At 39.6% G+C, this 26,553-nt stretch overlaps 1 protein-coding gene across 5 annotated transcripts in view; it reads right to left on the minus strand.

Annotated features, from left to right (window-relative positions):
* The window catches only part of LOC144510123 (sodium bicarbonate cotransporter 3-like), a 172,477-nt gene that overhangs the window by 21,419 nt on the left and 124,505 nt on the right, over positions 1–26,553 (minus strand). For 4 of the 5 annotated variants that reach the window (XM_078239486.1, XM_078239502.1, XM_078239469.1 and 1 more), the window contains 8 exons: positions 22,665–22,910; positions 13,579–13,684; positions 11,066–11,227; positions 4,561–4,674; positions 2,486–2,647; positions 1,487–1,738; positions 952–1,020; positions 674–847 (listed from right to left, as the gene is read on the minus strand). In XM_078239486.1, coding sequence (XP_078095612.1) covers positions 674–847; positions 952–1,020; positions 1,487–1,738; positions 2,486–2,647; positions 4,561–4,674; positions 11,066–11,227; positions 13,579–13,684; positions 22,665–22,910 — 1,285 coding nt within the window. The remainder of the gene's footprint in view (positions 1–673; positions 848–951; positions 1,021–1,486; positions 1,739–2,485; positions 2,648–4,560; positions 4,675–11,065; positions 11,228–13,578; positions 13,685–22,664; positions 22,911–26,553) is intronic. The other variant, XM_078239493.1, reaches the window with a different exon arrangement.

Below are 26,553 nucleotides of genomic sequence, written 5' to 3' on the forward strand. Positions count from 1 at the left end.
AAGGTTGAGATGTTACAGTGAGGTGTTTATGAAGAGAGTTGGAGTTGGTAGACTAGATACTTAGAAACTATTATTCATGGGCAAAATTTGGAGCAAGGTACTTTAATCTTATTAAAACTAGGCCATTTAAGAAATTAGGAAGCACCCCCTCCCCGCCCCGCAGTATTGGAAATATGAAACACTCTCCCCTCTCACCCAAAAGAATGGGTTTGTTGAAAATATAAGGCTGACTCAATTTATTTTTGTGAGGCAATGATATCAAGGATTTATATCAAAAGTGAGTAAATAGAATTGAGGTGCAGAGCAGCCATAATCTGACTGAAAAGCTTAATAAACTCGAGGGGCTGAAAGGTCCTTTGCTGCCTGATCCATCGACTTGAATATAGCTGAGTTTTTATTGTTGGCTAGGACTCGGCATTCAAAATTTCCCTTATTTTGTAAAAATGAACCTACTATTATTGGTTTCTATTCTAATAAACTCATTTTCAAATTATCAACTCGTTCAGATTAGGTGAAAAGCTGACCGTGTGAACATATATTTCCACATCACAGATTGCTGTTTTTGACAGAATAAAGCAACATCAAATTACTACAAAGCCATTCATTCATCTATAAATCTAAGTCTAGAGAGCTGCTTTATAAAAATAACAATGGGAGTGACCAATAATCTCACCATCATGGGAAAGACAACTGCAGCAGCTGTAGTTTTGATGACCCAAAGAATAACAAGACAACTAAGCTGAATAACCGTGAAGATATGGACTTTCCACAGTGGCACGTAGCGTAGGTAGATTAAGTCAGGCTGGTGTTTAGCAGGCATTCCAAATAGCTTGATGCGATCAAAAAACTGATGAAAAGAAATTGTTGGCCGTTAGGACCATTATCCATTTACCAGAAAGAATAAAAAAAATGAAAGATTATTGAAACTATATTATGCATGGTAACAAATACCTGAATTCCTTTCAAGGAAGAAGCACCCATGTAGAGAAAGACACCATAAAGTACTGGCATTGGGATAAACTGTAAATAAGAATGGTTAGTTATCAATTAACATTTGCTTTAACAGGCCAAGTTATATATTTTGCAAATACTGTATACCTCCCCTGAACAGCTGCAAGTAGCTATGGGTTTACTGACTGTAGCAATGGAACCACATTACACAAACTCGCAGTGCTCATGTGAAAGTCTCATGTTGCATGTCAAAAAGAGCTGTTGCTTATATTTGTCAAAGTTCCACGAAATGAAATTATTGTAGATAGAAAAACAACACTGCACAAGTTTTGGATTAGCACAGTACATTTGGCTAAAATTCATCCAATATTCCAGAAATAATAGAATAACTATGCATCATCGGCATTCAAATTCTTCCACTCATGGAACATGACATGACTTTTTTTTAAAAAACCCAAATCCGTGTAATACAGTTAGGTTGTTGTAACAACTTCGAAAACAAGATACCAACCGCCTTTCAGTACTTTCATCTTACCTTTAGAACTGAAGTCATAAAAACAGACAATCCCATTAGGATAAATATCAGTAAGCCTGTAACTCTCTGTTCTCGAATTCCCAGGAATTTCGGCTGTTCACCAGGTGCTGAGCATTCTGATTCCACCTTCAGGCTATTGACGTGGCTGATAGAGAGGACGGTGGCAGCCACAAACCAGGGGAGGCCCATAATTGAACATATGCCCAGCATGATAGATACCATTAACAAATCAAGGTGATAACCACAACCTTTCTGCAAAACACCAATCAGAGAATGTCAGCATGCCAATTTTGTGTACACCAGGCCAAAGTAAATAATGATGGTGCCTCTAAGTTTATAACAGGGCCAGGTGAGAACTACTATTTTTTTAAAATCAAAAATGTGAAATGTCCTGAAATGGCCCATTAGTATTTACTACTCAGTTAAGAAAAAAAACACATGTTTCTCAAGAAGAAAACTAAATTAAAGTAATAACTATTCTCCCCACGTGGGTTTCCTTCGGGTGCTCCGGTTTCCCCCCACAGTCTAAAAGAAGTGCATTGACCTGAACAGGCGCCGGAATGTGGCGACTAGGGTAATTTCATAGTCCTTACTTGTGACAAATAAATAAACTTTTTTTTAAAACTTTTTTAAAAATGAGAGAAAACAATAGTGTCTACAGCTCTCAGTACAGTAAGACCTACTCCACCCAAGGTAAGTCTGCATTGTAACAGAAAGCTCAGGACCAATGGCTCAATGTCAAACATTCAATGCAACTCATAACAGCATCATTCCTTATTACAACATGGGCCAATGTAATTGGATTAGAAAAACAATCATCTTTTTATTTTTTTATAGAAATCATTGACAATAAGAGTTATATTAGCTTACAGAAAAATATCCACAAATATACCAAGTAGAAATTTAAATACAAATAAGGGAGAACTAGATTCCAAAGTTCTCTAGTAATATACCAAATTTACATTAGCTATATTTTGACTTTTGTAGACATTTAAATACCTTCAGCTTGTGCTCCTTTCTATTAATAATAACTGCTGTGATTTGTTGATCCATGAAAATGAGGATAGTGCACAGCAATGCTGGTACAAAAGCAGCAAGCATTGTCCACCAAGGGTTACCTCCAAGTGGGTCTATAAACCAACCTCTGTGCTTTCCAGTAGGCTATGTGCAAGGGTAAAACAAACAATAGTTACTAATCCTTGAATAGCAGAAAAGTACAAAAAAACATGGAAATACTCCAGTTAATTTAGCTGCACACAAAACTGTTCTGAATGCACTAGACTCAGATAATCCACAAATTTATTTTTGCACCTATGCATTAACAGTTTGTTTCCTGACTGTTTAAAACAAGCAGCAAACTTTACAACCAGCATAGTGTGCATCTTTAGTGAGTGAGAGAGAGGTAAGAGAAATGTGTGGGAGTAAGGGAGACGATGGGAGTAGTAGAGAGAGAATGCGGGTGTTGGTGGGGGTGAGCATGTACATGAGTGAAAGGTAAAGAGAATATGCATGCGGAGGTTGGAGAGGATCAGTGTGCACCCACTTACACAGGGAATGAGGGTCCTGAGACAGGGAATGAGCCTGACATACACACTAACTGTGAATTTTTATTAATTACCCTTTAACTTAATTCATTGCTACAACATTGCATTTCCAAAAAAAGTTGAGGTCTTAAGAAACCACTTATTAAGCATAAATATATCAGTTTAATGTTGTGCCAAACCTTAGCCTTCCAAAATTTGTTAATTGGCCCCTTGAGTGAGACAAAATTGGAAATGTAGCCCCCACTCCTCTGAGCAAAAGGTTGGGCAAGCTTGCTCTTTAGTTCCAAAGAATGAAAGTTAATCTCATTGACGCACATAGAATTCCTACAGGGTAGATCCAGGAAGGATATTGTCCCTGCCTTGAGGGTCTAGAAGCAGGGGGGACAGTCTCAGAATATGATGTAGGCCATTTAGGATGGAGGTGAGGCAGAGTTTCTTCACCCAGGAGGTGGAATTCTTTGAAATTCTCCACCCAAAAGGGTTGTGGTTGCTCAATCATCGAGTATATTCCAGACAGAGAGATTGATAAATTTCTAGATAGTAAAAATATCAAGGAATATGTAGGTCGTGTGGGCTAATGGCATTGAGGTAGAAGATCAGCCATGATCTAGCTGACAGGTGGAGCAAACATGAGGGACATCCACCCAGAACTCTTTTGGACAGCCTCCTGCTCTAAGGTGCCAAAGCTGTACATTCTGGCTATCCCAAGTTTTTGTTTATCCCAACAACTGGCAAGTAGGCTGTGCTGTAGGATAGGATAAATTTGCTCAGATTTTCATTCTCTAGGTCACCTGGTTTCTCTTTACACTTGCTCTCTTTCTACACCAGCACTAGAATAAACTGCCCAGATCATGTTCCCCCTCCTTTGTGTGTCTCATTGACTCCATCTCACAATCTACTCAATGACTCTGAGCTGAAGTACTGGAGCTGGAGACGTCCAGTGCAGATCTATTGGTTCAAAACAGTCTCACCGTCCACAAACTTTAAAATACCACAGTACAGGTACACAACTTGCTCTGCAGTACCTTAGTCCAAATTATTTATATTATTCATATCTACTTTTTAATTTGTTACAAGTTTTGTTTTCTTCACACTAATTTGCAATAAACACTGCACAAACATTTTAAGCACTTACTCCCTGAAACTTACATGAATCGAAATCATTATTGGAGATTTAAAACAAAGTAGCACTTCCTTCCTACTCCCAACAAGATCCTGACTGCATGAAATTAAGAGTATTTAAGATACAGACATTGAAAGTACAATGCTCAATAATTCAAGTCATCTATTTTTCGAATCAGTGGCTAGGTTTCTCTGACCTCGTCCACAGCTGGGATTCTCCGTTCCCTCTGCCATGAATGGTGATTTGACTGAGTGCCAAATTCTCCATTCTTGCTGGTAGCGGTGGCAGGGAACACGACTTCGGAGAATTCCGGCCAATGTATAATAAATTTCTTAAATAAAGTATGGTTTAACCAAACTAACATATTATGAGAGTTGCTTAATAGTGAAGAAACACAAAACTCTTACCTCAAATGTGTCAGGTACTTTAAGCTTTGGTGAAGGGACTCCAACAAGGAAATCAATCAATACCATAATAAGTATGGTAAGAAAGACAGCAAAATCACTGATAATAGCTCTCACCTATAATTTCAACAAACAAAATGTATTTAATACATTGCAAGTCTATTGAATTTTTACTTAACCAACCTAACTTAATAAGAGCTGCACATATCTGCATAACTATTAATTACTTCCCACTGAGGGGACTGGCAGCAGTAATAGAAGTGTCTATCCCACTCACCTGAAGAAGGGGCTTAGAGCTCCGAAAGCTTGTGTGGCTTTTGCTACCAAATAAACCTGTTGGACTTTAACCTGGTGTTGTTAAACTTCTTACTGAGCAGTAATAGAAGTCAGATCTATAGTGTATATTTCCTTTATTAGAGTCAGCAACATGACACATTATTGAATAAAACCTCATGCTCAAAAGATTAAAAAACCCTGACCTACAAATTCAATGCTGCTGCACCAGATCTCCAATGGTAAATGGCAAATCAAGCATCTAATATGATGGACAGGAAGGAAACAATAACTACAAGCCAAAAGTGCACTGTCTGCCATACTGATGGATGAAAAAAAATGCCCAGATATTTAATGCTTTTGCTTTGTGTATGCACAAAATCTAACACTTACTCCAAATTCCTTCTACAATATTGATTTACCTGTGGCAGCCAGCACCAAATGTTGAGCCCTGGTGCTCCTCCCAGCACCACAACCACTTGCACTCCTTCCCAACCATGGTTTCATCCCATCCATGAATCTGGCTACTATTAATCCCTGTGCAGTTGGATTCTTCTCCCAGTCACCATTTAAGAGGGCTTACTTAAAAGCCAGCTGCAACAAAGCAGCAACTTGATCTGTCCTTATTCCCTTTGCCCATGTATTTGGTTGCAAATTCCCCACTATCCCACAGTCCTAGTCAAGAAAGAAAGCTCATCTCTTCCTAATGTCCTTTTCATCAGCTCTGCCAATTATAAACCAGAAAACTATTTATGAACAAAACCAAAAGAAGGTCGCATGATCCCAGTTGTTTGCAATTGTTTAATTGGCTGCTGTCCCTCAAATAGCACGTAGAAATGTTTATTCCCTCCCCCTCCCCTCCATGCTGCAGGGAAGATCCTAGCTTCCACTTGGCATTTGAAGTTATATGGCCACTTTTCAAAAAGTGAAAACTAAGAAAATACAATCAATTCTTGCCTATGTATTTTAAAAAGAAAATGGTGATAAGTTGAGGAACGAAGGAGGAAGTTATACAAAGTACCGCAAAATTTGATAGCACCCATTTTCCAGTGTTACTGATGCTGTTTTGGTACTAAAGTGTGAACCATGCCACACATTAATGGTACTGGCTATGATAGATATCATTTTGGACAGGTCATTAGCACAAAGGTTAGGAGCATTGTCATCAGTATGAAAACCATGGCAGCGCAAAATGATCTGACATCAGTGGTGCCTTTTTTGACACCAACACGCCAGCTAGTGCCCTTGTAATCTTGTACAGCTGAACATGCATTCAGAAACAGGAAGGACCACCCCAGCAGTGATATTTAAAGGGTCAATAAAACTTACAGGCTGGTTGATTTCTACTAGCCTCGATGGAGTTAGAAATGTTTGGTAGTTAACACTAAGGCGGTGAACTATACAGGAAATGACGTTGCAATTGATGAAGGCTTTAGCTCTCACTTCAAGAATTCGGCTCATAACACTTGCTCCCAGTCATCATTGCAGATTCTATGCCCCTTGGCCTGCAGCATGAGGGAGAATGAGTAGAGGCAACACAGGAGAGGAAAAGCTATTCTAAGAGGGAGGTAGGGAGAAGGTGTCTCAAAGAGAGGGGAGTATTTCTATTAACTCAAACTCACTGAGGAACAACGTGAGCACCATCAGTGTTTCACGAAGGAGATGTTCACAGAAATATGCCACGTTTGCAGTCAAACCTCAGCAAGGTGCAAGTACCATTGTCAATGGCTGCAAAAGTGACCCAGGCCATTTAACTGAGTCACACTGGTCTCCTTCCATTCTGATGCTGATGACATCTCCAACATTTCACAATTTGCTATCCATTGCTTTATGAAGAATACCCTGCATGCAAAGAGTAGCAGTTGCTATCATAGGACAGTAGACTTCCCCATGACATCAGTTTAAGGGCACTACATGTAAAATCAGAAATGTAACTCAAACGGAAAGGCCCTTTGTAATCCTCTACACCTCAGCCTCCTCAGTTCCAAGGAAAAGAACCTCAACCGATCTAACCTTTCCTCATAACTGCAATTTTCAAGCCCTGGCAACATTCTTGTAAATCCCCTCTATACTCTCTCCACAGCAATTATGCCCGTCCTGTAATGTGGCGACCACATTGTACACAAAATTCCAGCTATGGCCTAACCAGCATTTTATGCAGTTTCATCATTGCATCCCTGCTTTTGTATTCTATCCCTCATTCAGTAAAGGAAATAATTCAATTAGCTTTCTTTACTACCTTATCCACCTGCCTGGCAGCCTTCAGGGATCTGTGGACATGCACTCCAAGGTCTCTCATTTCCTCTACCCTCCCAATATCTTCCCATTTATTGTGTATTCCCTAGCTTTGTTTGCCACCTCCAAATGCATGACCTCATTTTTTGGATTGAATTCCATCTACCATTTTTCCACTTACTCAACCAAACCATTGATATCATTCTGGACAGCCATCCTTTTCACTTCTTGTGTCATCTGCAAATTTCCAATCAAATCCAAATTTATACTTGTCTTTCAGCATGTCATCTGATTGGAGATCAATAATTTCCATTTGAAACTGACTTGGGAGGTTCACCAGGTTGATACCAGAGATGAGGGGTGTTGATTATGAGGAGAGACTGAGCAGATTGGGTTTGTACTCATTGGAATTTAGAAGGCTGGGGGGGGATCTTATAGAGACCTATAAGATAATGAAGGGGCTGGATAGGGTAGAGGTGGAGAGATTCTTTCCACTTAGAAAGGAAACTAGAACTAGAGGGCACAGCCTCAAAATAAAGGGGAGTCAGTTTAGGACAGAGTTGAGGAGGAACTTCTTCTCTCAGAGGGTGGTGAATCTCTGGAATTCTCTGCCCACTGAAGTGGTGGCGACTACCTCGTTGAATATGTTTAAATCACGGATAGATGGATTCCTGATCGGTAAGGGAATTAGGGGTTATAGGGATCAGGCGGTAAGTGGAACTGATCCACTTCAGATCAGCCATGATCTTACTGAATGGCGGGGCAGGCTCGAGGGGCTAGATGGCCTACTCCTGCTCCTATTTCTTATGTTCTTAAATCATCAATATAAACAACAAACAGCAAGGGACCCAACACAGCCCTGTAGAACACCAGTGGAAACCATTTTCTTTTCATAAAAATATCCATCAATCATTGCCGTTTCTTTCCCATTGCTGAGCCAATTTTGGATCCAAGTTGCCACATTCCCCTGTATCCCACGGGCTTTTGCTTTTCCGGCCAGTCTGCCTTGTGGGGCCTTGTCAAATGCATTGCTAAAATCCATGTAGACAACATCCACTGCATTACCCTCATTATTGGCTCAGAAAATTTGAGGAAACTAGCAAGACACCACCATTCCCCCCCCCCAAAACATCATGCCAACTATCCATGATTAATCTCTCAAAATTGATTCTGATCATTTTCCCATCACCAAAGTCAGGCTGATTGGCCTGTAATTATTTAGTCTACCTCTTGCACCCCTTTCAAATAGTGGTACAACGCCTGCAGACCTCCAATCCTCTGGTATCTCGCTTACACCTATGATCCTCTGAACATCCACTACTTCCCCCCTGGTTTCCTTTTGACAGCCTGGGATACAATGCATTTTCCTTCAAGGATGTCAGTCCCTCCAGTACTTCCTCTCTTACTATGCCTATTGTATATAATATTTCACACTCCTTTTCTTTAACTAGAATAGCTGCATCACCCCTCTCCTTAGTGAAGCAGAGACAAAATATTCAGATAGAGGCAAAGTAGGAAGGGAAGTAAAAAACTGTATTAAAATCAGACTGTTCATGATCAATTAATCCAACTGCAGTACTGACAAACGCAACCCCAATTTCCCATTCAACAGTTCCACATCTTACCTTTGCTGTTACGGACGATCACAGCATTCTCTTGGCCATAACATAAAATAAAAGCTATCACTAAATAATTATATCAAATCATCCAACAGTCTGCACAAAAATAAATTCAGTGAATTGCCTTAATGTCTGCATTCCAGTAGTTTTGTCCGTCCTGATGCTCCTATGTAGTGCTAGCCTGTGGCAGCAGCATGGCTGTTAGAAAACTTTTAATGGCGAAGACTGCAGATGACCTTGCACACTGTGGATCAAGGTCTTTGGAAGAGCAAAAATCGGGTTTATTTGAACTGGGCACTGCTGAGTTTGGGTTTCCCGCTTGAGAGAGTTATGCCTTGCTTCCTAAGATGGGACTTCCACATGCAGGTCACACTCGCCATTTTAAAAGGACTCTAGAGCTGGTCCAAATCTGCAAAAATCTGGTCCACTCTGTCAATATCTGAACTGGTGGCTGCACGTATGAAAGCGAATGATAGGGTTTCATCTTCATCATGTTCTTCCTGCTCTCCCACCAATGCCCGATCAGGTGCCAGTTATAGAGTACATAAAAGGGGAAAGACACGAGGGTATGGTTACTGAGGGAGGAAAAAAGAAACCAAAAAGGTTCATGCTTACATCACCTCATAAATAAGGTAAGGGGAAGTGGAATGTGAGGAGAGGATTAGGCATAAGCTCAACTTTGATGCTTTTCGTCCTGATGCTGGCCACACACTCAGTCACGGTCACCCCAATAATGATGAGAACTATCTCTTCCAGAAGCATTAGGAAATGCAGCTATGGCTACCCCACTGCCAGCTTTGTGCCGCCTTACCCTGAGAGACAAGGAAGTATGAATGAGGTGCAGTGTCTTTGGAAACGGTTGAATAGTAGGCAGTGTGTATGAACTCCAAGATGTGAGTGCGAGGCATGGAAGGGCTAAGTGCACGAGGACAGTGTGAAGCATTGTGGTAGAGACTGTTGATAGTCAAGTGAATGGGGATCTGGCATTAATCAGTGTATGAGATTAGCAGTTCATTTGTAAGCATATGGCATTTGAAGATGCATTCTCCCACCACGACCAATTGCATGAGTTGACTGAACATCTTGTTGTACTGCATCCAGATACTTAGACTGAGTTGCTGCCATAACCACAATGGCTATCTCTTCACAATGCTTTCAAGTATTTGTCAGGAGGGCCTCCTGGTCCCCTGTGGGAATAGTCCATTTCCTAAACTAAGGCATTCAAATGTTCCAGAGAACTTTGCAACATGATGTCTGCTGGGCTGTTTCATTCTTGCTTTTTACTCAGGGGAAACATATTGTGAGAATGACTTGAAGCACCTACGCCTTTCAAAGTGCCCCTGCCTTTTAAGTAACATGGGTTAACCTGGAAGTCATATTAGTCTCTCATATTTTCTTCATCTGCTGCTCAGCTATTCAACAGTTTGTTTAGTTCAGCTTGCATGCTATTCATTTCATTTGACAGGCAGTACGAAGCTTGGGAGTTGTCTGCATTAGAATTTATAGGCATTGATTAATCACAGATATTTAAATACTTGGTTGAGAATTTTAAAATTTGTTGCTCTAGGAACCAAAGAAAATCAACAAGAAAATCATGGGGCAGTGGACTTGGGCAGTGGAGAAGACCAGCAATGTTCTGGGGGTGTAGGTTGACAGCTTTTGCCATAGAAAGTATAGGGAATTGGAAACTTAATTTGTGCTCAAGTAGGAATCAGGATTGCGAACAATCTGCTTGAATCTGAGATAGTAATTATGAGACAGCAGAGTAAGCAGCAGAAGTGAAGACAAAGGCCTTCCCATTGTTTAATTGGATATCAGTCGCTCATCAAATACTGGATATCAGATAAGCAGCCCAAGTGCACAGAGGTAATGAAAGGGTTATATAGGGCAGCTGTGTGTCATCAGCATACATGAGGAACCAAACTCCATGTCTGTGGATCTTGAACCAAGGAGCAAAGCATCATCAAGGAAGAGGAGGGAACCAAAAAAAAAACTTCAGGTACTTGAAGACCAGGAAAAGATCCAATTGGTAGAGAAGCTCTTGCTTCAACTAGTTAGGTCAGAGTGAAACCAAACTAAGATGGGTAAGAAGGACAAATAATTGGGGGAAAATGGCATGCTGTCTACAACATTTGCAGAGTGTGAGGAAGGATAATGCTTCAATCAGTCACAGAGGTCATCATTTGCGACATTAGATCCATTTCATGCTTTGACAGGGATGGAAATTTTATTGGAGAAATTGAATTGTGTAGCTGCAAGAAAGATGGCCAAAGATTAGAACAGCAACAGCATATCTAAATACAAAAGTGTCTGAAAGAGAGAGATTCCAACTGATAATTTCTTCTACATTGAAACACAGAATGTATTACTTCTTACTTTACCTTTGTTGGGAAATAACGTTTGGTTTTGAATTGTTTCAGGAAGGAGCAGAGAAAAAATGTTGCAAAGAATAAAATGATTGACCAGAAGAGAACATCAGGAACATAGGGCCCATGTTGTCCACAGGCTGGTCCAACAAAGATCCCACCATATCTTTGACAATTCTAAAAAAAAAGCACACAAATTAAATATGTATTAATATATATGCCATTCATTGAGAGAGATGGATGAAAAAACATTTCCATAACATTCAAACAAAACACTGGAATTTCTACATAGTACACTTTAACACATACAAAGACATATTAAGAATGAATAAAAGCTAAGCCAGATAATATCAGATTGATATACTAAATATACCAGTGTAAAATTCAACCTCATGTAAAATTTGACCTATGATTCTTGGCTTAAAAAGTTCGTGGTTGCTCATATACCTCATGTAAAAGTCGATCTTAGTTTTCAGGGATTAAAGCAATCAGTTCCTCCCTGGCACTCCTTTACACACTAAAAAAGACAGCAGGTAGATGTTGTCCAGGAAAGCCCTGGCGTTAATCCGCTTGTCCGCTGGGAGCTGCTTGAAACAATGCTGCGTAGTCCTTCCCGAGGAAGGACAATCACAAATAAACAATCTGTCAATCTCAACCTGCTGCTTCGGAACTCAGAACTAAATAACACCAACTGCCCGATTGCTGCAGACCAGATCTCACCAGGGTATACCCATCCATGTCATAGCGACAGGTTAGGTGCAGCTGGCCATTCAGTGGATCATCTAGATAAACCAGCCAATCCTTGCTGGTGGGCCCAAAACAAGCACCCATGTCAACTTCTCAAATATTACCCATGCAAAAGTCAACCCTTAAATTTTTCCCGAATAAACTGGTCTCAAATATTCAACTTTTACACAGGCATAGATGATATTTTAGTGGTTTGATCTGACATCTAATCACTGCTTAATCCTAATACGCATGAAGTGCGTATATATATGTCAGCCTTCCTCATTCCTCACTCATGAAACTGAATCAAATGCAGGTTAGGACAGCCATTTTATGCGGAATTGCCTCTTCAACAACTATCTAGACATCATGTCACTGAAGAAAGGATTGGATACAAAATGTCTAATCCAAGCTGACAAGGCCAACAAAGGGGAGGGAGGGCGAGAAATACACACCAGTAAGATTGTAGATAGCCTTGCCTAAATTGGCTCAACTGTCTTGTCAATGCGACCAGTGTACTACTGCAACACAGTGCCACAAAACATTGGTAACTGCTGGCATCGCGACCCTAATTTGACAAATTGCTTCTTAGCGTATTTTTTGTTCAGGTAAACGCAATTGAAAAGCCTGACGCTATTGCCAGCACCAAATTGCACACCCATGAAATGAAGCAATTAATCTGGCGAATCTGGTTAAGGTACTTGCCTTGGCCAAAGTCTAGGACTATGCCAGCATGAAGTAAAGGCGTCCTCAGTCACCTTTCCATTACCAGTTTTGTTTGAAGCGAGTCCAGAGATGCAGTTCTGAACTGTGAACTGTTATGGATGCCGAAGATAGTCATTTGACTCCACAGACTCACAAACCTTCCTTTAAACAAGCCACTATAGAATAGGAATCAACTGGGTGCATCTATCAAGAGATACTTGGTAAAACACTCCTAAGTACTGCTGCACATCCTTCGGTAAATTGACTTTCCATGAATAACCCCTGTAAGCCATAACCAGAACAGTACCATGGCACTAAGTGTTTTTTTCCCCCATTAAATAACAATCACAAATATAGAAAGAAAAGCAAGAAATGATGACATAAATTACCCCAAGAGCCATAACAAACCCTCCGGAGCATTAAGCATTGTTAAAATTTAGGACCAGACCAAGATCAATATTTTCTTAAAGGGACAATGTCCAAAGGTGATTTCCACAGTTTGTACCTGTTCCAATTGAACTGAGCGACGTTCAAATTATGAGAAGGTTGAAAAAAAATAGAAACATCCATCATACTCTGAGATAGGAATTCACCTGCACTATGTGGGCAGAAAAAAATTGATCTTTACTCTACCTGTTCTATACCTCACCAAGGATTACATAACCAGATGATGAATGTCTAAAATAGAATAAAAGCAAACAATCTCACAGCAGTGAAATTCTTTTTTCCTGCGATCTAAATGTATACTTCGAGAAATTACAAGCAAAACTACAGTAATAACATATCTGAAATTTCAAAGGTATCACAGTTAGGATTAAAATTAACTTGAAAAACAGCAGAAAAGTATTGAACTACAAACTGCTCACTCCTTTCATGTGCTTAACAAAACTGACACCATATTTTATATCATAAAGATTGTTAGTGAATCATATTCAAATATAGATTTAACTTTCCTTATTTTGTGCAAAATGGTTAATAGGCTCTATTTACCGATTTGTGAATAATTGGAACATCTAGCATTGTCTTAAGTTCAAATCCAAAAGTATAATTTCATAACGTACACGTTGAGGTTTACCTTGTAGAAACAAAATACTCACTGAAACTGTGAGATTCCTCCATGAAATATTATCTGCAGATTTATTTTCTCGATACCAGATATCAAGAGTTTTATTGGAAGGGTTAGATGGCTCAACACAGGCACACCTAAGAAAATAGTTTTACCCAATGAAAAACATCATACATATTTTCGTAAACATGGCTACAAGTAAATGGAAATCACAAATTGCTTATTTCCTACTGTGAACTAATTGTATCCATAATTGTAAAGCAAAAGGTAAACAAATCTCAGTAAACCCATTATTAGCAATTATTTATGTCTTGGGTATGCAAAGGAAAAAATGTTTCCACTTTGCCTGTTCAGTACTTCAATAGATTTGTTATCCATTATCAATGCAAATATAATTTTGCAGAATCTATTATACATGAACATTGTGTTAAAAGTGAACTGACAGATTAACCAAAATCTACCCAAAAGATTTTTTAAAGTTTAATCTTTGTTTTAAACTTTTTTTAAGTTTACAATCTGTCCAAAGCATCTATTTATCCATTTGCAGTGCAATGTCTTAAGTTTGAACAGTAAAATTATATCCTGTATACAGGGACATAACACCATAATTTGATATGGTGTCTCTTTTTAGATTTGTTCATCGATACTAGTTGGGTTACATAATTACAAATTTCAGAGAAGTGTGGGACAGTAGTCTCCACTTGTACAGGCATAAATATGAATCAAGGTAGTCTGCTTAACACACATTGGTATTTTAAAGCCCTCTCAAAAGCTCATGCCTTCTCAAAAGCTTCACAACCAGTGCACTAAAACAAACAAATTGCACAAAGCAAGACTTCACAAAATAGCAATGAGTTTAACAGCCAGATAATCAGCTTTAGTGATGTTGTTTGGGATAAATATTAGCCAGGACACAGGGAGACATCCCCTTTTCTTCAAATAAGGTTATCGTGTATTTTTGGTCTACAAGAGAGCAGATAAACAGAACTCACTAGAGTCGTTCACTGGGTGAATTCCAAGTTGTAATGCTCACTAACATTACCATCATTATTACATTATGCAAACTGTAAAAGAAACAACCAAAGCACCAACAATCTACACTTCCAGCTTGTAGCTACTAAATGAGTTTAAAAGGGCCACAAATAGGACTTGTGGCAAATGTGTACAACGAACAGCATCATCCTCCAAAAAATAAACAAAAGGCCAAGAAAGAAAGATATAACTCATACATAATTTTTCACCTAGGGGTACAAGTCATAATGAATTTGCTCTTTTTTTAAAGCTGATAGTAACAAAATATCACCAAAACAAATGAGGCATCCTTGTTCAAGAAAGGATACAAGGACATCCCTGGTAACTACAGACAAATCAGTTTAACATTCGTAGTGGGCAAGGTTTTAGAAACAACGATCAGGGAAAAACAATGAATTAACCCTTTGAGTTAATTAAGGAAAAGCCAGCACGGATTTAAAAAAGCAGACCATGCTTGACTAATTGAATTTTTCTGATGAAGTAATAGAGAAGGTTGTTGAAAGAAATGTAATGCCTGTTCTCCATATGGATTTTAAGAAAGCTATCCGAGAGGAATCAGGTGAATGCCTGACAGTCAAGAAAGTCCAAGCACTGGGTGCAGGAGTCCCAGGTGAATATCTCTCTAGCCAAAATTCAGTTCTGAATACTGATGAAGGGAATGGTCCCTCTGAAGAACACAACCCAAGACAAGGCTACAGTACCACAGACGTACAGCAGGTTGTCCATAGAACCATAGAATCCCTACAATGCAGGAGGAGGCTATTTGGCCTATCAAGTCTGCACCAACCCTCCAACAGGGTGTCTACCCAGGCCCACCCCTTGCCCTATCCCCGTAACCCCATGCTTTCCCACAGCTAGTCTGCCTAACCTATACAGCTTTGGATTGTGGGAGGCAATCGAGGCACCCAGAGCACACTCATGCAGACACTGGGAGAAGGTGCAAACTCTGTACAGTCATCCAAGGCCGGAATCAAGCCTAGGTCCCTGGCACTATGAGGCAGCAGTGCTAACCACTGTGCCACTGGTCCTGGTGGGGGAGGGGGTGATTTATGCAAGGACTAGTAATAGAATATTCAAGTTAGGGGAATAGACAGGCATTATCATCGCTGCACTCATGACTCCTGGGTGGTACGTTTTCTCCTTGGTGTCAGGGTCAAGGATATCACTGAGCAAGTGGAGATTGGAGTGGTGTTGGTGAACACCCAGAAGTAATGGTCCATATTGGAACCAATGACATAGGTAGAAAGAGAGATGAGGTCATACAGGCAGATTTTACGAACTTACAAAAGACATTAGAAATCAGGCCCTCAGTGTACAATCTATTACTGCCTGTGCTCTGGTGAGTACAAAAATAGGAGGATAGTGAAGATGAAGGTATGTCTGGAGAGTTGGTTCATGAGAGGTAACTTTAGACTCCTGGGCTTGTGCAAGCTAGACAAATTTCACCTCAAATCAACAGGGCAGAAACCAATATTAAGGTGGGGAGTGTTTAAATAAGCTTGGCAGGAGGATAGGAACCCGAGCATGGGTTCAGGAGGGAGAGGAACAAAGTCGGAAATAGAACACAGAAAACAAGTTATCCCCTATGGAAGGCCGGAAAAGCACTGATTAATAATTACTAGTCTGTATTTAAATGCAAGATCAGTAAATAAGGCAGATGAAAAGTGAGAGCAGATCAGATATTTGAAAGTATATCATAGCTATTGCTGAAACTGGCTTAAGGACAACAATGGCAGCTAAACATTCCTGGTCCCAGAACGTTTTCTTCAGAAAACACTATACATCTCCAACAGTAGTGGGAAATAGATGAAAGGAAATGTAGACAATTTGCTGAGAATTGCAAAAACAATAGGGTAGTAGTAGTAGGGCACTTCTACTATCCTAATAATAGCTTAGGGTAAAGGGTAGAGGGTGCAGAATGTTTAAAATGTATTTCAATAATCTTTTTAGTCAGTACGTAGCAAGCTTACCAAAAGAAAGGACAGTCCTGGACTGGGTTTTAGAAAATGAAATTGGCAGAAGAGTATTTTGCTGTTGGGGGTCATAATGCATTTAGGTTTAGTGTAGCTATAGAAATGGACCTAAACTGACCAAATTAAAAGTTGTAAATGGGATAAAGGCCAATTTTATTAAGCTATGATGTTGTTGGCAAAAGTAGACTGGAAATAGCCACTTACAGGTAAATCAGTGTCAGAAAAGATGGAGCTATTCAAGAGGGAGACAGTGAGGTGGTTTCCATAAAGAAAAAGGGCGGTACTTCCAAGCAAGTCCCCACGGATGTCAAAAAGCACACAGAGTATGATATCACAGTAAATAGAAATTTATCTCAAATACTGAGAGCTCAATACTGCCAAAAATCCAGAGTATTACAAAATGCAGGCCAAAAATTAAAAAGGAAATTAGGAAAGCAAAGAGAGGGCTTTTTTTTTTGAAAAAATATTAGCAAGAAAAATGCAAAAATATAAAAAAATACAAAAATAGCAAGAGAACTACTAAGAATAGAGTTTATTAAAGATCAAAATGGTAATGGTATGAGGAGGAATAAGACATGGACATACTTCTTAAGAATACTTTGCTCAGTCTTCAAAAAGAGGACGATGATTCAGATATTACGATCACGGAGAAGTGTGAAATATTGAGTGGTATGAACATAATTGGAAAGAAAGAAATTGCTGAATCCAGAGATTAAGAAGTGATTTGACAGAGGATTTTTCCCTGGATTTCAGTTCACAGCTGCTTGTTACTCAGAAGCCAGATGGTTCACCAGCAATGTTGCCCATGACAAAGTTAACCCAACCAAACAAGTCGTAAAACACTTGGACTCATCACAAGTACTTCCCCAGGGTCCAATCTGTGCATAATCCAAAACAAATTTTAAGCGGCAATGTGAAGAATGCAAAACCAAGATAGAATCATTTAACCAAAGATCTGGAAAAGCCATACGGATAATGCAATGTGAAGGAGAAAATCTTATAGACAGATTGAAAGCAAGTGAACCAGTCGTAAAAAAAAATCCTCTTTGCAAGAAAGTTGGGACTCAAGCAAGCTGGACTTTAAATCCTAATGTCAAAAGTGGTTGGCTGTTACAGGTTAAGCTTTATATTATCAACAATGAATGGTTAATGAAGAAATGTCATAAACGGGAAAGAATGTTACCTATACTGTGTGTAATGAGTCAGCTGTAAAACATTTACAAAGTTGTAATCTGTTGTACTTTGATAATGTTATAGAATAGATAATTACCAAGTTAACTTCTTTTATGGGACAGAGAGCAATACTGAACATTACAAAACGGTTGTGTTTTGGAACATACCTTTAACCCACAGCTCAGAAACATGACTGTGTGATCTGGTTGCCATGGAGAGAGAGAAATACAAATAGAAATTCAGTACCATGGGATGGCAGTTTTAATACCTTTTCACAGTACCTCAGGAGAAAAAAAGGCAGCTGCTGGTTCGGAGATGAGAACAAAGGAGCTACTGCTGTGAGAAAGATAGGTGAACTTTTATTGTTAATAACCAACCAGAATATTTGAGTTCAGTTTCTGTTCAAAAGGAAATAAAACAGACTGAGCACTTGAAGATTTAAAGAATGGAGAATTGCGTAGGTGTGCCTTGTTGGTGTTGATCATATCCAGGAAACCGAATGGAGCAATTGTTGAAAGACACTGGAAGTTTCAATCTGGCGTGGTGGGGAAAAGTGAACCGTCGCTAGAAAGCTGTGAACGATTTTGAGACTGTTTCTGTAATGTCACATACCTGCCTGAAGCATGGAGCACCCTGAAAGGCTTTGGAGACATATTTTGGCTGTATTAGTTGATGCAAATGTATTTTTTCTTTAGTTGAATGCATCAGTTATCTGTTAATTAATGTTTGATCTGTGCTAATTTTAGTTTGTCACAGTAAAAGTCTGAGTGAAATCTTGTCCATCATTTTACTTCCCTTGGCCGTTATAAAAAGGAAGAGAAGTTATTCTCGGAAGAAATAAGTCATGTAGGACTGAGACAAGATGAAATTTCTTCACTGAGAAGGTGGTGAATCTTTGGAATTCTCTACCCCACTGGGATGTGGAGGTTCAGTCACTGAGCATGTTCAATATAGAGATAAATAAATTTCTAGATACTGTTATCAAGCTGTATGGGAATAGTGAAGGAAGATGGCACTGAGTTAGAAGGTTATCCATGTTCTATCTGAATGGCAGAGCAAGCTTGAGCAGCTGAATGGCCTATTCCGATGTTCCTCAAGTAAATGTTAGGCTCCTTAGAAGATGAGATTTGGGGGACTAATAATGCGAAGGAAGGAAAAGAGACTTTGAACAAGTATTTTTTATTTGTCTTCATGCTAGAAGGCAATAAAAGTAGAAAACATTGACCTTATCAAAACCAATGAAATTCTGAGGGAGCTTGACGGGATAAATGCTGAAAAGATGTTGCCCCTCATGAAGTAATGTTGAACCGGGGGCATTGCTTCTGAATTTATGCTGGAGATGAGGCAAAAGTTCTTCTCTGAGGATTGTTAATGTTTGGAACTCTACCCAGAGGGCACTCTATGCAGAGTCACGGAATATATTCAAGGCCAAGGCAGATTGATCAACAAGGGAGTCAAGAATTATGGAGGACAGGCAGGCAAGCTGATACCATGGTCAGTCAGCCATGATCTTACTAAGTAGCAGAGCAGGCTTGGTGGGCCAAAAAGTCTCCTCCTGCTCCTGTTTCTATTGTTCTTCTGCTCTTTCAGTACCAGCATATATATAACATCCACTGGAATAAGGAGTGAAACTTGATCTTAAACTTAATTACATGGCAAACACAATGCATACACATTGCTGAAAATCTCACATTTATGTTGGTAAAACCAACATTCTGTCATCCCTCCCCAACACACAAAAGCAAATCGTTTACACAGATTGATGCCAAGATCTTCACTATGAATATAGCATCAATTTTGTAATTATTTTATTCGATAAAAGTTAAGTAAAGAACTCCAATATGTCTTAAGACAAAGGCAGGCCCTAGATAGTTCAGGGGAATACAGTTAAACTATTATACCGCTGCTTCACATACTCCTTTAACAGAAGTCAAATTTGAAACTCTCCAAAACAACAAGAACACTTTCTTTGTGCACTGTCCATTTCAAGCACAGCAGACATTCCAGTCTAACTCTTACATAAGGGAAGAGTTTCTTTTTAAAAAAAGCATTAAATTCACTAAACATACATTATCTCCATGAGTAAACATACATTCTTGTGCTACACAGACTAGGGAAGGGACTGGTTTCAATTCCTCATTTTTCCTGAAAAAGGGACAGTAGCCAATATTGCAGATCTATAATCAGTGACTTCCGCTGGTAAACATGTGGAAATCAGGTGTGGAATGAATTAACCTCCATGAGCCAACTGACCAGAGTAGCAGCAGGCAATGTACTGCAAAACAAAAATATGCAAGCAGGATTTGGGATCACGACCTGAGCGTGTCTCAAAGCAAAAGACAGAACTTGAACCTTTCAGTGAAATAAAAATCTCTATCCTGTCACTCTATCCTGAAATTATTAGTACTATTATTATTTCTGCCATTTGTCAGAATTCAGATACTTACTAGGAAATTAGGAATTAATAACAAGCAACTTTAACTGCAAACTTTGTATCTTAAATCAATTGTAACAGTTCCAAGTTATATTATTTAAACCAGTTTGATTTTCCCCACTCTCTTTTATGTAAATATTCTGTACAAATCATAGTGAGGAAAGTTAATGTTATGAAATGCTTCCACCTTTTGTCATACGTAATCAGTACCAAGCAGAACATGACTGACAGAAGGGATACAGAGGCATTCTCTTCTGCTTAAAGTCAAAAATGTATTTTACTCCTAACCCAAAATAAAACCCTTGTGTTATATTAATAGTCTATTTCTGCTCCAACATGTGTTTTCTACATTTTAAATGAATCGGAATAGTAAATCATGGGCAATCCTGTGCTGTGATTTCATGACTAACATGAATTGGGTTGAAGAGGCAAAATTTCACTTAGAACTTGTTATGCCATCAGATAAAACATTTTCCACTTTCTTTTCATCAGTCTAGACCACCCCAGCAGGGAATGCAGTGTGCCGATCTGTTCATCGACATTGTCTTGGTGTTAACAAATAAACATTAATATCCACAACAGGGAGAAAGAAGACAAACTCCAAAAATTAAAAGTCATTAACGTAATGGACAAAGTAGTTTTATAAATATTCATAATTACCCACTCAAATTAAACGGGAAGTGTGTGCACAATTGAAACTATCTCCGAGCTTGAGAAACAGTAAGAGACACTGTGGTAGTGCAGGGAACAAATAGCTGGACATCTTTTGAGAGATAAATATGACAAAGCCAAATCTAATGATTGGTAATCGGGCAAGTTTGGAGTCCTGATGTAATGACTAAATATTTTAAGAGATGTGAACTCATCAGTACCAATCTGCATTGATTTAAAGGTAATGTAGCTTGTGTTTGAACATTATAGAATTGTTTGAAGCAACAAAGTAAACTAAGCAAAGCAGTAAGTGTAGCATTTATGCACTTACAAAAGCATTTTACAGCATACAAGATGATTAAGACAAAGATAATGTTTAGTCAGTTGAGCTTATTTATTGTCACCAGTAGGCTTACATTAACACTGCAATGAAGTTACTGTGAAAATCCCCTAGTTGCCACACTCCAGCGCCTGTTTGGGTACACTGCGGGAGAATTTAGCATGGCTAATGTACCTAACTAGCACGTCTTTCAAACTGTGGGAGGAAACTGGAGCACCCGGACGAAACCCACGCAGACATGGGGAAAATGTGCAGACTCCGCACAGACAGTGACCCAAACCAGGAATCGAACCCGGGTCCCTGGCGCTGCGACATGAAATTAAAATGAACACGATCACACCGAGAGATAAATGATTGGCGAGCAGAAGACAGAAAAGGAAGAGGTAAAGAGAGGTTCCCAGGCCATAAAAGTGTAGTGAATACTATTGCATGTCAAGGTGGGGTAGCAGGTCGGGCAGGAAGGTGACAGATGCAGTTCCATATATTAAAAAAGGGAATTCATATGATTTGGAACAAAAATTAGGAAAGAAAATGCACTTTAAATCAAGTAAAGGAACAGATAACCATTGCTATGAAAACAAAACTATAGTTAAAAAGGTGACAGCTTAAGTAGATAAACCCATAAAATGCACCCATAAAGAGCCCTTAATTTTGTATCTGGAGACACAAAACGAAAGAGACAATGCTGAATCTGTACACAACCACAATTGGAGTTCTGTAAAATTTTGGACACCCATGTTGGATAACAAAACATTATAAAAAGCATTGCACAATAAATTCATTAAAATGTTAGCAGCATTAAGAAACAATAGTTAAGAGGAGAGATATTGGGAATCTTGCCAGAGTTGACGGAGTGATGGGGGTTGAACTAAAACATTAAGATTACAAAGGGTTATGACTTTTTAAAAAAAATGTAATTGGCCAGCAAAACAGAAAAAAAAATTTATGATTGCAAGAATTAAATGGAGCTCAAAAAAATCTAATCACAAGAGGGTAGAATGCACAAGTCTTATAAATTATTTCATAAATTCTTGCAAAAGATATTTCAAAGGGTATGGGAATCATGCAGGACAAGGAATTAAATTTGGCAGTGAATATGAAAACATTGTGTAATCATTGTGCCAAATTACCCTTATCCATACAGCAATATCTGATTACATGTTCCTGGGATGCAAAGTTTTACATGGTTAATCTTACCTAATGACTAATCCATACGGATTTTCAACAATGAAATGATATTGAATGTAAAGGGTACCAGGAAGTAAATGGAGGAAATACAAATTAGGTCACATTGCAAAAGTGAAACTTAAGAGGTTCATAAAAATAACAGGTATCAGGTGATACATTCTTGGTTAGATACGCAACGTATCCTTAATGTAGAATTAATTGCAATGTTTAATGAAAATGACAGTAAAAGTTTAATGGTTAATATCATATAGTTGAGTCATAGAAAATAATTCAATTTATATTACCAAAATTAACCAAAGAAATGTTTGTTAACTGCTTCTGCTTACGAGTATTGGGTAAGTGTCTCCGGATTATTCTGCATATTAAATGGAAATTTCTCTCCCAAGGCGAAGAGCTTTTCCAATGCTTCATAAATGAAAATAATGCAAATAAGTGCAGCAAAAGCCTCTTCCGTGAAGCGGGTTATGTAGCAAACCAGGCTACTCGCATCAGTGGCAACCAATGTTAGGCATAACAATGCAGTCCACAGTCCAATGCTGGCCCGAAGTGAGAGATATGAAAGTTCATATTCCCTGTTGATGGAAAGAATATTAATTTAAGTCACCTTTTCAAGAGTAAACTGTATATTACAAACAAATAAATGAAATTGCAGATGCCTTCATGGGAACATACAGCTCAAAGTACTGGACTGATTGCCTCCACCTGCAATTTACTTGCCACCTTGGCAGTCAATGACCTGCTTCTCGACCACTACAATAGATAGCAGCAGTTTTCTTCATTACTGAGGATTTCTATTTTTTTGATATTCAGCTGGCTAAGAAGTGAAGCCCTTACAAAACGTTCACATAGGCTTAAATGGTGCAGGAAAAAATGTTTGTTCTGCTTATGTTTTGTCCATATCCAAATCAGTTTATTTTTGATGGATTTCTTGGATTTTTTTTCTCTAGACATTAAATAATACAAGCTCAGGTGAATGAACCAGGGAGAGATGGTTTCATAAAATAAAAGATAAACTATTTTAGAACGACAGTCTATTATGATTTTTTTGCTTTCGAAAGAACATCTACCATGATTTGCTTGAGATATATCCAAAAGGTTGGTACAGACGTTAAATTTCCCGAGAGAGCTGGAGGATTTCCGACCTTCCTGAACATGAATAAAGGATGTACCCTATCATTCATTTAACAATTTTCTGGTTAGGGACAACTTGAATCTAGTACCTGGCAGCCATAAATAGTTGACAAGAAATACACAGGGATTTAGAATAATTTGCATAAAAAGCAAAGCTTGACAGGACAACCTGAAGGTGAAAAACATGTGCAACCATGTCAGTGAGGTGAACTTACTTTTGTAGTGTGTGCAGTAATCTGTTTCTCCAGTGGCTAAATGGAGTTCTCTGAACCCACCACTGAATTTTGTCAGGGTACAGTCTTCAATGATGAGAGTCATTGATTGGGGTGCACCACAGCTGCAGTCCAGATTCCAAGGAAGGTCCCACTTGGGTCGATTTGCTGCAAAAAGGCCTTGGCCAATGCGGAAACAGTTGAGGAGCACCCAATGTTGGCACGGCAGATTGAAACCAGGTGGGCGGGTTGTGGGATTTGTGATTAAGTAGTTTGTAGTAGTGGCCTGTTGGTTCCATTCCTGCTGCCATTCCTTGGCATGGTGGCCTTGGCCATACGTGCTGGAGTGATGGAGTTGAGCAGCAGGTGGTAAAGATTGATAAAGTCCTTGCGTAGTGGCAGACTTGGTTTGGTGCAAACCTTCTCCAGGATCTGGCCAAGGTAGACTGGAACGAATTACTTGTGGAGAAATCTACAGAAGAGCAATGGGAGGGGGGGGCATTCAAAGATGAAATGGAGAGGGTACAGGCCCAACATGTTCCCTCTTGGGTAATAGGAAGGTGTAACAATCCCAGGGAACCATGGATGACCAGAGACATTCAGGATAGAATGAGAAGGAAAAAAAGAGGCTTTTAACAAGTATAAGGAGAGTAAGTTGGAGAGGCATTAGTGGAGTACAGAAAGTGCAGGATGGAGCTTAAGAAATCAACTAGGAGAGCAAAGAGGGGATATGAGAAAGGTCTGGCTGGTAAACGTAGGGAAAATAAGATATTTTATAAGTATATCAATGGGAAAAGGATAATCAGGGAAAGAGTAGAGCCTATTAAGAATCAAGGGGGAAATCTGCAGGTGGAGGCAGAGGGCATTGGTAGGCTGTTAAACAAATATTTCACATCTGTCTTTACCCATGAGAATGAGGAGGTAGTTATGGAACTCAGAGAGACTGAGAGGGCCTAGAAAAAATCATAGGGAGTGACAAGATATTAGAAGCATCGGTGGGCTTAAAAGTGGACAAATCTCCACGCCTGAATGAATTGTGTCCCAGGCTGTTGTAGGAGGCAAGGGAGGAAATTGCAGGGGCTGTGACCCAAATTTTTAATTCCTCCCTGGCCACCGGGGAGGTCATGATGTGGAGATGCCGGCGTTGGACTGAGGTAAACACAGTAAGAGTTTTAACAACACCAGGTTAACCTGGTGTAGTTAAAACTCTTACCGGGGAGGTGTCAGAGGACTGGAGAACAGATAATGTGGTCCCACTATTTCAGAAAGGTTGTAGAGACAAGCCAGGGAACTACAGACCGGTGAGTCTCATGTCTGTGGTTGAGAAACTATTGGAGAAGATTCTGAAGGAGAGAATCTATCTCCATTTGGAGAGGAAAGGTTTGATCAGGGAGAGTCAGCATGATTTTGTCAGAGGGAGGTCATGCCTAACAAATTTGATTGAATTTTTTGTGTATGTAACCAAGTGTGTGGATGAGAGTAGTCTGGTTGATGTAGTTTACATGGATTTTAGCAAAGCCTTTGACAAAGTGCCACATGGGAGATTTATTAAGAAGGCAAATACACATGGGACACAGGGTGATCTGATAACGTGGATGCATAGTTGACTTAGCAGTAGGAGACAGAGGGTGATGACAGACGGCTGCTTTAGTGACTGGAGGCCAGAGACCAGTGGCGTACTACAGGGATCCATGCCAGGCCCCCTATTGTTTGTCATTTATATAAATGACATAGCTGACTATGTGGGGGGTAGGATCAGTAAGTTTGCCGATGACACAAAGACTGGCCGGGTGGTTAACAGTGAGGTTGAGTGTCTTGGGTTACAGGAAGATATAGACGAGATGGTCAAATGGGTGGATAAGTGTGAGATGGAATTTAATCCTGAAAAGTGTGAGATGATATATTTTGGAAGGAGTAATTTGACAAGGAAGTATACCATGAAAGGTCTGACACTAGGAAGTTCTATGGAACAAAGGGACCTTGGCGTGTTTGTCCCATAGATCTCTGAAGATGGAAAGGCAGGTTAATAGGGTGGTGAAAAAGACATATGGCACACTTGCCTTTATTAATCGGGGTATAAATTACAAAAACAGAGAGGTTATGATGGAGTTGTATAGAACTTTGGTGAGGCCACAGCTGGAGTAGTGTGTGCAGTTCTGGTCGCCAAATTTTAGGAAGGATGTGAACACACTGGGAGGGGTGCAGAGGAGATTCACCAGAATGTTGCCTGGGATGGAACATTTAAGTTATAAAGAGAGGTTGGATAGGCTTCGATTGTTTTCTCTGGATCAGAGAAACCGAGGAATGACCTGATTGAGGTTTTCAAAATTATGAGGTGTATGGACACGTTGGATAGAGAGCAGCTATTCTCCTTAGCAGGAGGTTCAGTTACAAAGAGACACAAGTTAAAAGTAAGGGGTGGGAGGTTTAGGGGGATTTGAAGAAAAATCGTTTTACCCAGAGGGTGGCGACGATCTGGAATGCACTGCCTGGGAGAGTGGTGGAGGCAGGATGCCTCACATCCTTCAAAAAGTACCTGGATGAGTATTTGGCACGCCATAACATTCAAGGCTCTGGGCCAAGTGCTGGCAAGTGGGAGTAGGTGGGATTAGGTCAGGGTCTTTCATGCGTCGGTGCTGACTCAACGGCCCGAAGGGCCTCTGCTGCACTGTAGTATTCTGTGATTCTGAGCTTTCTTGTTGTAATCTCCTTCCATATGTGGGGGTGACCATGAATCAGTGGTCACATTGAGCCACCCATTATTACCCTGTAAAACCTGAGGAAGCCAACAATCTTACAAGCAACCCAAATTCAGCAAGTTCAGGCTTCAGGAATCCCGGTATCACTACATCTAAAACTACCACAGCGAGGA

Source organism: Mustelus asterias, chromosome 2, assembly GCF_964213995.1.
Source record: "Mustelus asterias chromosome 2, sMusAst1.hap1.1, whole genome shotgun sequence".
NCBI lineage: Eukaryota > Metazoa > Chordata > Chondrichthyes > Carcharhiniformes > Triakidae > Mustelus > Mustelus asterias.